The following is a 13,592-nucleotide window of genomic DNA, read 5'->3' as shown; positions in this document are numbered from 1 at the left end:
TTTGGCCAAACTGAGACTTTTCAAACTTTGTAATATGAGCCTTGTCATTTGACCTGCTTTATTCTTCATGTTCCAGCTTCACCATTCTGTGTCTCCGTGCTGCTAGACTTGGAAACTGCTAGTCCCTGGAAAAATACAAGCTTGGTCACAGGCCTAGGAAGTAGAACTGATTTCTCATAATCTCCGCTAAGACACTCAAGTCACTCTTCTGTTGGTTGAAAACACAATTTTTTTTTCTTTTTTTAAATTTTTTAAAATTACTACTAATGTATTATTTCCAGTAATTGAAAACCAAATTTAAATGTTCATGCAGATAACAGAACCTTTAGTACTGTAAAGAGATATGAGCCTACTGAATCTGGACCTAATAGATATCAGTAAGAGGAGCATAAATATAGCCTGTATAGTACTGTCAGGGAATTTGCACACTAATATACTTAATCAAGGTCAGGAATCATTTCAAGTATAAACCATCTAGGGAAATGTTTTTAGAATGACTGAACAGCATTAACTGTGCTTTTTCCAAATTGCTTTTATAAATCTGAAATCGTTTCAGAGAAAGCCAGTGTATCTCAATGTACAGAAAGAGGATTATCTAATTCAGAGATGGACACTAGTAGTATTTAGCATAGTTGCTTCAGATACAGCATATTAGAAAAATTCTCTGCTTGTGTGAAAGGGCATGACTCCACCGCATCACCAATTCTTACAAAGATTTTCTCTAATCTCACCTATGGATAATATTAGGAATAAAATCAAGTATGAAAGAGAGCAGAAATATTGTAAAGGATACCTATTAAGATTTTAAGGAGCCTGCACTAACACTCCTGGATTTGTATGGTAAAATTGGAAGTAATATATAATGATAAAATAATTTATTTTGAGCACCTTTGTTATATACAGTCATAGGGTTTCTGTACCTTAAGATTTCTTTAAAGGCTGTGACTAGCTGTGATACTAAGGCTCTACATGAATAAGAAGAATTCTGGTTTTGTCTCAGTAAGGCAGTGAAAAGTCATCTATTAAAGAGGGTTTCTAGAGTCTAGTATATGTTCACAAAGAATTTGTCAAGTCCAGGAGTAAACAATCCCTGCTCTGCAGAGCACATGGCAAGAAAGCAAAGGCAAAATACTGATGGGAAGTAGTATCTTCTTGCTGGTCTGTATGTAAAGACATGGATTGTACCATGAGACTGTCACCTGCGTGAATCAGATTGCTTAAATCGTCCTTTTCTTTCTGTCCTGAGCTCTTCTTCCCTCCTCCCATGTCCTCCTCAGCTGCTTGTGCAGTGAGCTGAATTACAAAGCTTATTCACCTGAACATCTTTTCCCTCCTCAGACTAGTTTCCCTCCAGTCTGCTGTGGGTTTGCTGCACAAGCAGTTGTGCAGGGTGCGTCACGCAGGGAGAGAGGAGGGCAGGGCTTGGCACAGCACGGGCAGAACTGCCTGGCTGGATGCTTGGAGGTACAGTGAATGGACCACTATTGCTACACAACAAAAGCTATTTAAACCGCCAGTTAAGATCCCAAACCTCTCAAGAGATGTGTCATTTATGCTAGTAGGGAGACAGCAAGACAGAGGAGTGTTGGGTGGGGGCTCTCATGCAGAGCTGGGCTATTCTCTGAGTTTAGCAGATGCCTGTGTCTGGAGCTTCTGTGTTTCCCAGCCTAGGGGCAGATAACAGAAAAGCTTTGTTCAGTCTGTAGTGGAACCCACTCTCCCCTCATAGCCTGTATACAGCAGCTCTTCCAGCCATGGAGGTCCACTTAATTACAGACACTTTGGTTCCTCATGTCCTGCCTGATGCTCTTCACCCCTCACTTCAGAGGAAGCTTCTTTTGTAGCATGAATGTGGGTGCAGACTCCTTTACTGTCTGATTTCTTATTGGGCAGTTTCTCATAGCTGCTGCCTAAAACCTCACACATTTGCATCTTTGGGCACTTAGCGTTAATGGGGCTCTTTTTGATACCATAGGAAATCGAGTGGAAATTCTTCTTCAAGTCTTGGAGAAATGGTTTCTGGCACATTTCGAGCCACACCTACTTCCACGGGTAAGACAAATTTATTTAAGGAAACTCTTACTAATACTTCTGTTTTAAAAACCATGCATGAAAAATGCAGGTTTCCCTCCTTTGCTGACTTATTAAGACATTTTACAGAAATTGCTTGTGTGCAGAGGCGGAGAAAGACATCTATATCTAGACATCCGGCAGTTGCTAAGGGACTGGGAAAAAATCTCAGGAGAAGTGGCAGGTGCCCCAGAATGGAATGAATGTCCAGTTTAAAGAGGGCTGACCAAAAGGGAGGTGCAGTGAGAGAAATCCAGAGTGCCCTGACATAGGAATTTTTGTTTGCAAGTGGTTTGGTTGCTATACACAGTGTGGTTTTTTTAACCGAGTTCTCATTTGGTCTTTTAGCAAAACAGAAACAGAAAGTGGTAAGTAGTACTTTTGCTTCCGTTTTATTTTATTTAATTCTAAAACATAATTCCCAGGATTGGGTCTTCTTTGACTAATGATCTGAAGGGTTGTTTTCTTCTTCTAGACAGAACACATTCCCCCATATGATGTAGTACCATCAATGAGGCCTGTTGTTTTGGTGGGTCCATCGCTGAAAGGCTATGAGGTGTGTAGTCCAGGTGCTTGAAATTGCTGTTTTCTTCTCTCTAATCTTCCTTTGTACATACAGTATTGTGGTTCAGTGTGACTGTTTTGATATGATAATTTAAATATGATAATTTAAAGTGATCTTAGCTTAAATAATTGTCAAAAGTGTTGTATAAGAACCAAGAGCATAATCAGCACTTTGCACCATTTGGGTGAGGTACCAGCTGAATATTTTTCTGCCTTAACAATAGTGTCTGCTACTTGTGATACCTCAGCTAATGGGTAGGTAACATAAGTAGCATAAGAACATGGTGCTCTCTTTGCAGTTTTACTGCTTTGAGCACAGTGCACATCCATTATTTTCAGTACAGATATTTTGATAAATCAAGTAAGAAAAGGAGAATTTGCCTTCACTACAAGAAGTTGGAGTAGTCAAATTAACTCCTAAACTTCTGTATACGTGTCAAATTTTAGTCAGACTAGCACATGCTTTGAACTTAATTAGCAAAAATTTTGAGGAAGCTTCCTCGTCTTTCTTCTTTTTTCACTTATAGAAGCTTTGCATCCATCTTCCCATGAAATTCAGTGATGAATGGCTGTACTATTGCAGTGTATTTAGTTTTGTTCTCCAGCATGTGAAACTGAATTGGGAACTAAAGATTATTACAATTATTATCAGGTTTTCTTGACTTTTTAAGATTATTAGTATACTGAAATATATATATAAATAAACCTTTAACCCTTCTAAATTATTTCAGCATAGAAGTGGGTGTGATAACACGCACAGATAAACAGGACACTAATTTTTCAAGGCTGGTGCAGATTCAAATGAGCATTTAACACGTGCTAAATGAGCATAGGCTTTTAGCAGGGCATTTCAGTGAACTTAACCATCTGTTAAGTGTTTTGCTGAATTGGGAACTAAACAAACATGAACATAAAAATCAAAGATACACTTCATTTAGCTTAATTAATGTTGTTAGTACTTTACAGGATATTATTATTAAACATATTGGAATGATTCTTCTTGGAAGATTACAACATGGTACCATTATTAGCATAATGCAGCGTTCTTGCATTGAGTTTTGTTGTGAGAATGATTGGAAGTGTAGTTTAGCAAAGCAGGTACTTCGTATTCTACTCTCTACCTTTTGATTTTATGGTGATGTTTCTTGACAGGAGTGAATTTCAACCACTGACTTCCAAGGTGCTGCACCACAGGTTAATTTGCCTAGGGACTCTCAAGGTTGGAGGGGAGAGAGGCTGTTTGTTAATACACACATGTATAAATATGCCATCCTGCCTTTGTTTGCAAAAATAATGCTAAATGTGACATTTTGGACATATAAAGGTGTATAAATGGTAACACAGGATATTAATTTCAATTACAAACAGTGGTCTACATAGCAAACTCATTGATCTTACTTTGCAATCTATGTGAAAAAATTCCTTTGACTACTGTTTTTCTGACTGAATTCTGAAGGAACCGTTTTGAAAGATAACCTAGGATAACTAAACAGCCAAAGACCTGAGGGCTTTGATTAAGTTCCTGTCTAGAACTGGCAGGTAATAGGTGTCAGCCTGAGTTGCACTGAAAAGGACAAGGAGCTCATTCAGAAAAGTAGATGACACCTGTTGGGGCTCAGCTGTTGGGGCTGAGCACCTCTTGGATGCTTTACCATATACAGGAATGGGAGCATCCACTTTTTCTGCTTGTATGCTTCTCTGAGAGTAGTTTTTCTCTTCTGTTACAACAGTCATCCAACATCAGAAATCCTGTATCTGGAGTTTTAAGTCCATTCTAATAATGTTACTGTAGGAAAAAACAAATGTTCTGTTCTACCTGAATAGTCCCATATGCTTCTGACGTGTTCTGAAGCCTGCTGGGATATGGCATTGCTATGGAAGGGGGTGAGGTGTGCCCTAATGCCTCAGTGCAAGTCAAGACAAGAGCAGAAAGAGTGACAGCTCTCACGTCCTTCATTCTGTATTTTAGAGAATGAGTCAGAAAACTTGCAAGTATTTATTACAAAGTGTGCTGCCGATAGCATGAAAAATAAATGATTGCTGCCTATAAATGGTATTGATTGTTGGAAGTATCCTTATCTTCTACTTAAATCTTTTCTTACATTTGACTTCTTTTTCTCCCTGTCATTCCTCCCTGTTCAATCTTCCTCACCTCTGCAAAGGTGACAGACATGATGCAGAAAGCTCTCTTTGACTTCCTGAAGCACAGGTTTGATGGGAGGTGAGATATGCTGTCCTTTTCATGCTTTTTCCTCCCCATGCATTACTAATCTTTAGAGATTTTTTAAATTATTATTTTTAATGTAAGAAGATTGATGTATGTTCAAATCTGATTTACTGGCTCTGTGTCAATGCTGAAATGCAGCCAGCTGTGGAGTGGAGCACAGCTAATGTATTACTAGAAGTACATGTATCTTCATATCTGCTGTGTCTGTAGTAGGATTTCTTAGGTTTAACAGCATAATTCTGCCTTATTATCTTACCAGCTTGAAGTTACAGGAGAAATCTAGATGAAAGGTGACTGGGGAACATGGGAAATGCCAAAATATCTTTAAAGATGGCGTTACTAGGCTCAGGTTTTTAATATTGCCCTTGGAGATGGGCTGTGGCCTTTGTTCAGCCAGGAGCTGGAGGGAATGGTGCCACCCAGGGAAGAGCCCTTTTGGCAGAGCATGGCTCCTAGGTCGTTGCTGATCCTCCTTCCCCTGGAGCTCCCAAGCCACTGAGCTGACTGTGCATTGGGTAAACTGAACTGAGAGGATTGCCTTTTTTCTAGTTTTTCAAAGAGCTGTCCACTTCCTTTCATGCCATGGAACAGGTGAGAAGGCATGAGTGATTGCATGTGGAAGTACAGTTTTATTCACAGTCCTTCAGGGATGTGAAAATTCCTTAACAATTGGATGCAGAAGTGTGTGCTGCTGGACACAGCTCAGCCAGCTGTTGAAGTGTGAATAATAAGTGCCTCTTGATTTTATTTTGAGGTTTGCTGTATTTGGGCTAGGTTCATTCCAGCACTTGTTGTGAAGTTCCAGGCTCTTTTACAGCAGGATGTTCTCTAAATAAAACTAATCACACCCTAGCCCTGAAATAAATATCAGAAACAGCAGATTTTAACAAGGCGCAGAGCAGTGCTTCAGACCAACACCTAAGAAAAATCAACTCTTAAATATTCTTGGTAATCAAAAACACTTAAAAAGGCAGTTTGAAGAAGGAAATGCTGAGAACTTAAAATATAGACAAAAAGTGTGTCAAAACTTCAAAAGCTGTAAGGAGGGTTCATCTTGTTCAGCTGGAACACAGATGAACTGTGAGAAGGATAATTTGGATTTATTTGCTTGGAACACAGGCTTGGTCCATGGCATCTCTTCCTTTCCACTGGAGCTCATCAGTAATCATAGGTGTCTGCTATGTCTTTGGGATGCTCTGCCCTTCCTTCATCCTAGTTTGTTCAGTATATTTTAACTGTGAAAACGAGCTTATACTGTGTGTAACAGTAAGTCAGCTTTGAAAATACCTAAAACATTGGCGCTAGGAAAATGAATAGTGTTTCTTGTTTAGAAAAGGTGGAGTAGGTTTTATGGTCAAGGGTACCTTTGGGGTGCAGTGAGGAGGTGACAGTGCTGAACTAACCCACAGACAGCTTAGATGAAATGTTTAATGATCAGTTTCCATGCAAAATACCTCATCTCCTTCCCTACTTCTGTTGCCCAGCTGAAGTGATATTAGCAGGTCCTACAAATGTAGTGATTGATTTAAAACCTGACAGATGAAGCACTGTACGTGGCAGCCTGCAGTTAAATTTGTTACTTTTCTGAGCTGTTTGTGCACCCTGTCAGTGCCCCCTCTCCCCGCTCCCAAGCATTGTGACTGCTCTGGTTCCACTGCAGGTCACCATGTGAGCTCCGGTGCCCGTTCACAGTAAGTATAGCTACAAAACCCCACAGCATTATGTTCTCTTACAGCTGTTGGCATATGCCTGTCATTGAGAGTCATTGTTTTCAGTAGGAAACCATGGCAACTGGAAGTGGTAAGTCATCTCCAGTTGCCACAACGTGATTGCTATGAGTCTATCGTTTATAAGGTATATTTTTATACCCTATATGAATCAGAGAATCATAGAATCCCAGGTCGGAAGGGACCTCAAGGATCATCTGGTCCAACCCTTCTAGGCAAAGTATGACCAGCACCCTGTCCAGCTGGATCTTAAGTGTCCAACGTTGGTGAGTCTACCACTTCCCTGGGGAGGTTATTCCCATGACTGATTGTTTCCCCTTGTGTCCAACCAGAATCACCCAAGTAATAATTTGTACACATTACCCCTTATCTTTTCCTTGTGACTCCTTGTGAAAACAAGTCTCCATCTTCTTTGAAGCCACCCTTTAAATACTGGAACATGGTGATAAGATCTTATGTACTCAGTAGAGGCCTGATCCATGAACATCAGCAGTGCCTAAATACAGAGGAGGAAGTGTAAAGCACACTTAGATGCACCCATTTAGGCTGCCTGATCTGCTGGGAGGCAGGACTGCTCCTTGCCTTGCTCTTCTGTCTTTTCTTCCACCATGCCCTTGGTCTGCACAAAGTGGTAAAAGGGAGAGATTCTGCCAGGAGTGAGGTATGTTTTGGCAATCCTATTGCCATTAGTAATACTGGCAACTAGATCAGGTAGAAGTATGAACTTTCATCACTGAAAAAGTAAAATGCCACAAGCAAGCTGATACCGGTGACTTAGCTCTGAGTAACTTCAGGAAAATGCTGCTGCTTCATCCTCCTGCCAACTTTTATGGCTTTGCAGTTTTTCTTTTCCCTACACTTTTCTTTATTTCCATCTCTTCTTACAATTTCGTGACAGGTCCACGTTACCAAGAAAGGAATTAACTGTCCAAGGATGAGCTTTTCAAAAGACTCCACTAAGACCTGGACTACCAGGACTCCTTTCTCACGTCTTAATACAATTGGTTTCTGTCAGCTTCTTCTTTTGTGACTGCAACATCCTCTTCTGGCCAGTGAACTAAAGAAAAGACCTGAGGGCTGTGCTGTGCAGGCCTGCTGAAAGGAATCTGCTAAAGCCTGGCTGGCATGAGGCCTTCAGGGAATGCTTGCTGCAGAGGCTCTAACAGTATCATTTTCTAAATGGATCGTATTTAATCACTGCTGCATAGAGCAGCCTGACTCTATACAAAACATAGCAAAGGCACTTTTTTTTCCCTTAATATCTTTCAGCAACAGTGATACTTAGAATTACTTCTTACTCAGGAAGAATTAAATGCTTCCTATTTTCTATCTGGCACAGTAGGTGAGCATTTTCAGTCCTTTCTCTGTTACATGTCTCTGATTCCAGTGGTCAGAGATCTAAGAACTCCCTGAGCCAGAGATGTGATCTGGACCACCGTGTTTTATTGTCACTTTGTTGTGGTGACTTCTAGACCCATGATCCATTAATTTCCCTCATTTCTTTTTTAAATTCATTTATACTTCTGGTCTCTACTGCATTTTCTGGCAGTGAATTTATGCATTATATAGAAAAATACTTGCACTTCTTTTTAACCCTACATCTGATAAGATTCATGCAGCTCTAAGTGAAATTACAGTCTGTGGAATAGCTGCTAGTAATTTCCAGCTTGCTTTCTTTTCATTATTCATGGCTCCTTGGCTCATCACAGTCATCCTAAATGAATGTTACATGAAGTGATTGTATGGTTTTGTTTTATAACCCTTTGTCTCTTGTCAGCTCACTGACAGGTCAAGTAAAAAAATCACCTTCCTTAAATTAAAGAGCAGGCTCCAGCAGTACAGAGAGCTGTGGCTCAACTTACTTTTCTCCTGTTCGACCAGGAGCCAAGCATTTAGCTCATCAGCAGAGCTCCCTGCCTGGAAAAGGAGGGTGCCTGTTGGACGACCAGTGTCCCAAAGCAAGGAGCTCTGTTCAGTGACTCACAGGCACTCAGCTATGAGTAACATGGTCTGCTCAGATGTCCAGAAGTGGCCCTTCCTTACGTCCCAGCAATATCAGGATTAATCAATGGTTTAACTGTCTGGGAAGAGAAGGGCTGTTACTGTTATGACTCTGTTGTTTTGTATGCCTGAAGACTCACTTAACTTGTAGGGTTTATGGTACCGTATGAAATCATGTAGGAGATGACTTAGTTGGGGAGGAGAAGTTAACTAATGCATTAAGTAGAATAGCAGAAACTATATGCCCGAGTCTACAGTAGTGTAAGAAAGCATTTATCTTTAATTGTTCTTTAATGATGACATAACTCAGCTACAAAACATGTCTGGGTGGTATTTTATTATATTTGCACTTTGGAATGGAAAGTAGCTGTAAGTCATGCACAGTGCACTGGAAATTTGACTACTGTGTTTTTGTTCTGTCCTGTGTTCTTACTCATAGGATATCAATAACTAGAGTGACAGCTGACATTTCTCTTGCTAAGAGGTCTGTTCTAAATAATCCAAGCAAGAGGGCAATAATTGAGCGGTCAAATACAAGATCCAGTTTAGGTAAGATACTGACACATAGGTAATTATGAACATGATTGCATATTGGAGGAAAGTGGCAGGATTTCAGCATTCAGGATGTCATCAGTTCTGCAATTTGAAATGTGTCTACAGCATTCTAGTGTACAATTCTGAATTTCACATACCCAAATGGGAGACATTTTTCCTAACTGAGGAGGGGGAACAGAGCACAGGGTACTTTGTTAGCCTCATGTTAAGCAATTACCTGGGCTAGAGCAAGCAGTATTATAGGTGCTGTTTGTAAAAGATGAGTTAGAGGCCTTTAGTATGGTTTGCTCTTTCCTTCCAAGGTGAGCTGGCCTCACAGCTCCCTCTTCTCAGCCCTGTGCTTCAGTTCCATGTCATAAGGTGCCAAATAGCTTTCACCTTGTCCAGACAAGGAGACATGTTGCTCCTGACCCTGGGACTTGTTTTGTATTTAATGTTGAACAGCTTCAGCTTATTTTTGCTATCTGGCCATGAGACTCTGGGTCTTCCCCCCCTCTCCTCTCATTGTCATGACTGCTGGGTTACACTGGCCTGGTGACTTTATATTTCTTTCACAAGGGTGGAAATCTGTGTGTAGCATCATACGTGTGCCAGTGTCATGGTTTAAACCATGACAGCCAGTAACCTGGTCTCTGGGGCACCATCCTAGGAGGAGTTGGTTTTCAGCCTTCTCAGGAAGAAAAGGCTCTTAAACTCAGTTCTCTGACATCCTGAGTGACTGAACTAGAGGTGTAGGTCATAGGACACTTCACTTCTAGCTGGCCTTCTAATACAGGAGTAGCACCCCAAAATTAAGTGCTGCAAAGATGAGTACTGAATCATTTTGTGCCTGTGAACACACACTGCTCTGTGGAACAGCTCTCAGGCAGATTAAATGCATGTGAGTTGCTGGCACACAGATCTTCTGTGCTTTGGTGGTATAGGCTTCTTACAGGCTTCAATTTGTGCTGAGTTTATCCATTTAAAATTTGTCCTGTGCATGTGAATGATTAAGAAGGGTCAGAATAGTGAATAACAGAAACATAATTTACATGGAAATAAATTTCTCTTTTTCTACAAAAGTGCTTTGGTGTGAACATTGCCATTACTGTCTTTTTAAATAATGCTGTGCTGATTATTTAACATAAGCTTTTTTTTGTCGTTATAGAATTAGGAAGTCACAGTTCTGCTTTTCATACAGACTCTAGTTTAAATTAAATCAGAATTGCAATCTAAGAACAAAAAAAAAAAAGCTTTAAGAAATATCCATTTGTTAAAACATTGCTTTGTCTCTAAATTAAAAAAAAAAAGCTATTTAGCAGATTTGGAAAATACGCTTACGTCTATTTTGTGTTAATAGAAACATATATTTAATTGTATGCAGTGTTTAAATACACTGATATTATAAAGGAACATGGTACAGACATTTTCAGGCGACAGAATTGTCTCAAAGGTAATATTTATTTAAAAAATTGCCTTGAGTAATAGGTTGGTTTTTGGCAATTACATTAATTCACATATGGAGTTCACATAATGAATGCATACAGTCTGTGAAAATAAATGGGTGATGATGTTTTTGTCTTAAGCAATGCTGGGATCAAATGGCTTTCACCTGTTTTGTTTTCCTTTGCTAGCTGAAGTACAGAGTGAAATTGAAAGAATCTTTGAGCTAGCAAGGTCCTTACAACTGGTTGTCCTAGATGCAGACACTATCAATCACCCTGCACAACTTATCAAGACATCTTTAGCACCAATTATTGTCCATGTTAAGGTGTCTTCTCCAAAGGTAATGTATCAGACCCTTAAAAAAATGTGTGTTTGAGAGGGACCTGGAGGGCAGTGTGGGAGGGAGCGGTGTGATATCTGCATCTGAAGAAATCAAGAATGAGATGAAGAGAAAAAAAAAAAAGATTTATTTTTTTTTTATATTGAGGGCTTGACAAGTGAGCGTCTGATGCAGTTTCTTGTTTCTGCCCTAAACATTAATGAAGTCTTAGGCTGAGCCTTAGACGAGGAACCCACCAGTTAAGTAGACAAAAAATATACCTGATGAGCAAATTCTTCCTGTAACTCTCAGTTCCCCTTGGCAGTCTCTTTGCAGCCCCCTTTCCCCAACACAGCTGTAGTTCTGGGTTGTCTCTCCACAAGCCCTAACTTTAAGCTGAGCTTCTGAGAAGGCACTCGGCCCTTTGCCCACTCCCCAGGCAGTTAATGATGATTGTCTGTTGATCACAAACAAAGCCTGTCTGCTTTTGTCTGTGGCTTCCACCAAGGCATGTTGATACACAGTCCACGGCTGGGTCTGGACCAGTGGTTGACCACTGGGCCAGCTTTTGCCATACAGTGGGAATGGGACTGTTGCTCATGAGCACAGCACAGACCCCACCATGATAATGGATGGCTATTAGTCCAGAAGGGGGCCTAGAGTCATGACAGAGGCTTTGGATCCCATGGAATAGCACAGCAGTGGTGGGATGTGCCCAACACCTGCTGGAGTGATCACTGTGGCATTCTGGAGAGCCATATGCCAGTTCTTGGTGCAGATAACCAGCAAGATGATGGGGAGCTTCTGCTGGACCTGTTTCTGGGTGGAAAAAGGAAGAACTGGACAGAGTTGTGAGGTCTAGGACAAACTTGGCTGCAGAAACCATGAGATGGTGGAATTTAAGATCCTGAGAAAAGTGAGCAGTACAGTTAACAGAATTACAGACCTAGGCACTTGAAGTGGCTTGTTCAGGGGTCTGTTCAGCAGGAGCCCATGAAAGACTGTCTTGGATTACACCAAGAGCCTGCTGGGTTCAGGGTGCTGGTCAGAGTCCAGCTGGTTGCCAGTGGTGTCACTCAGGGATCTGTACTGGGGCCAGTACGGTTCAACATTTTTGTTAATGACTTTGTTAATGACCAAGGTTGTGGACAGTACCTGTTCTGAGGCAGGTTAATGTGCCAGACAGCAGGGCTGTCATTTACAGGGACCTTGGCAGGCTGCAGAAATGATCTGTCAGGCACCTCCTGAAGTTCAGCACAGGCAAATACCAATTCCTGTGCCTGAGCTGGTAGCCTCCTACTTCGGGCCAGGCTGGGGCTGGCTGGCTGGGGGGCAGCTCTGCAGCCAGGGACCCTGGGAGGTCTTGGTGGGTAACAGTTTGGACAGGAGTGAGCAGTGTTCCCTTGCAGCAGAGAATGAGCTGTATGTTGGGCTGTACAAGCAAAGATGGGTCAGTCCCGGCTCAGAGAGGTGGTGGCGTCTCCTTGGAAGTGTTCAGAACTCTGCGGGATGAAGACCTGAGCAGTCTGATCCTGGCCTTGCTTTGAGTGAAGGGTTGGCACAGAGACCTCTATGGGTCCTTCCGACTTAAAAACCTGTTCTGTGATCCTGTAATTTTCTTTGAAACTTTACAGAGAAATGATTTAGGTTTCTTAAGTTTTCCACCCCTCAGATTCTGGTAATGAACACAGTGGAAGGAAAAAAGAAGAGTAATATAAACTGTGTGTGTAAAATACCTCTGTACCCAAAATACACCTCAGAATAGATTAAGTAACAGTATATTGCTACACAATGTAATGTGCTGCAGCAACTGTTGTGCTGCAACAATCCAGTATAATTCTGTATGTATATAATTTTCATGGTCCTCTAGAAGAGCACATTCGTCAAAAATAACCTATTCAAGTAGAAGAAAGCAAAATTACCGTTTATACTGCACTTGACATATTTGCGAGGGATCAAGTGTGATGCAGAGTGAAATGTACACAGCTTTCAGGGGGGTTATCAGAAAGGTTTGTGCTTCTATTCAAGGACAAAATTTTACCAATTTTGTTGATTACGAAAGAGAGCTTCTAAACTTGGAAACCCTCCAATGGGATGGCAGGCTGAGCTTTATGGAGATACATGATTCTTAAACTCACTTTTTCCTCTTTTCCTCTGTCAGGTTTTGCAGCGGCTGATAAAATCTAGAGGGAAGTCACAAAGTAAACACTTGAATGTTCAGTTGGTGGCAGCCGATAAACTTGCACAGTGCCCACCAGTAAGTACAGAAGAAAGGCTAAAGAACCTGTGATACATGGAGTTTTAACGATTTCTGCTGTGTTGGTCCTTGATTATAGTAGCCAAGCTCGCATGTTATCACTTCACTTCATGGTGATTCAGTCAGCCCTGCAGCTGCAACTCTCCATCAGATTTTATTGCTAAGAAACAAGTTGTGCGATACTTTCACCCTTATTATCTCCTGTGCTGGATTTATGATGATCTTTGGCAAGGTCACAGGTCAAAAATGATGTCTAGAAAACTGATCTGCTAGCACATGAGCAAATGACATCATTTGTGGAGCAGTGCTATCTTAAGGTCCCAAAGGGGCAAAGTCTCAGACTCCTGTCTTGGGAGGAGGCTGCACAGGACTTTCCTTCATCTGTGCAGTGAGTCCAGACACACCATACAGGTACCTATCGGAGCCACTGCTCACCAACCATTTTAT

General features: G+C 41.2%; 1 protein-coding gene across 2 annotated transcripts in view; it reads left to right on the top strand.

Moving 5' to 3' along the window:
- Window positions 1–13,592, top strand: part of CACNB4 (calcium voltage-gated channel auxiliary subunit beta 4) — a gene marked incomplete at both ends in the record, with an annotated part of 106,491 nt that overhangs the window by 82,357 nt on the left and 10,542 nt on the right. For both annotated transcript variants that reach the window (XM_080621504.1, XM_080621505.1), the window contains 7 exons: window positions 1,976–2,052; window positions 2,419–2,438; window positions 2,546–2,626; window positions 4,797–4,855; window positions 9,029–9,138; window positions 10,758–10,909; window positions 13,050–13,145. In XM_080621504.1, coding sequence (XP_080477630.1) covers window positions 1,976–2,052; window positions 2,419–2,438; window positions 2,546–2,626; window positions 4,797–4,855; window positions 9,029–9,138; window positions 10,758–10,909; window positions 13,050–13,145 — 595 coding nt within the window. The remainder of the gene's footprint in view (window positions 1–1,975; window positions 2,053–2,418; window positions 2,439–2,545; window positions 2,627–4,796; window positions 4,856–9,028; window positions 9,139–10,757; window positions 10,910–13,049; window positions 13,146–13,592) is intronic.

This window comes from Psittacula echo, assembly GCF_963264785.1.
Source record: "Psittacula echo genome assembly, chromosome: 6".
In the NCBI taxonomy this organism is placed as follows: Eukaryota; Metazoa; Chordata; class Aves; order Psittaciformes; family Psittacidae; genus Psittacula; species Psittacula echo.
The sequence above is the reverse complement of the archived record's forward strand: the minus strand, read 5'-3'. Positions and strand labels throughout refer to the sequence as shown.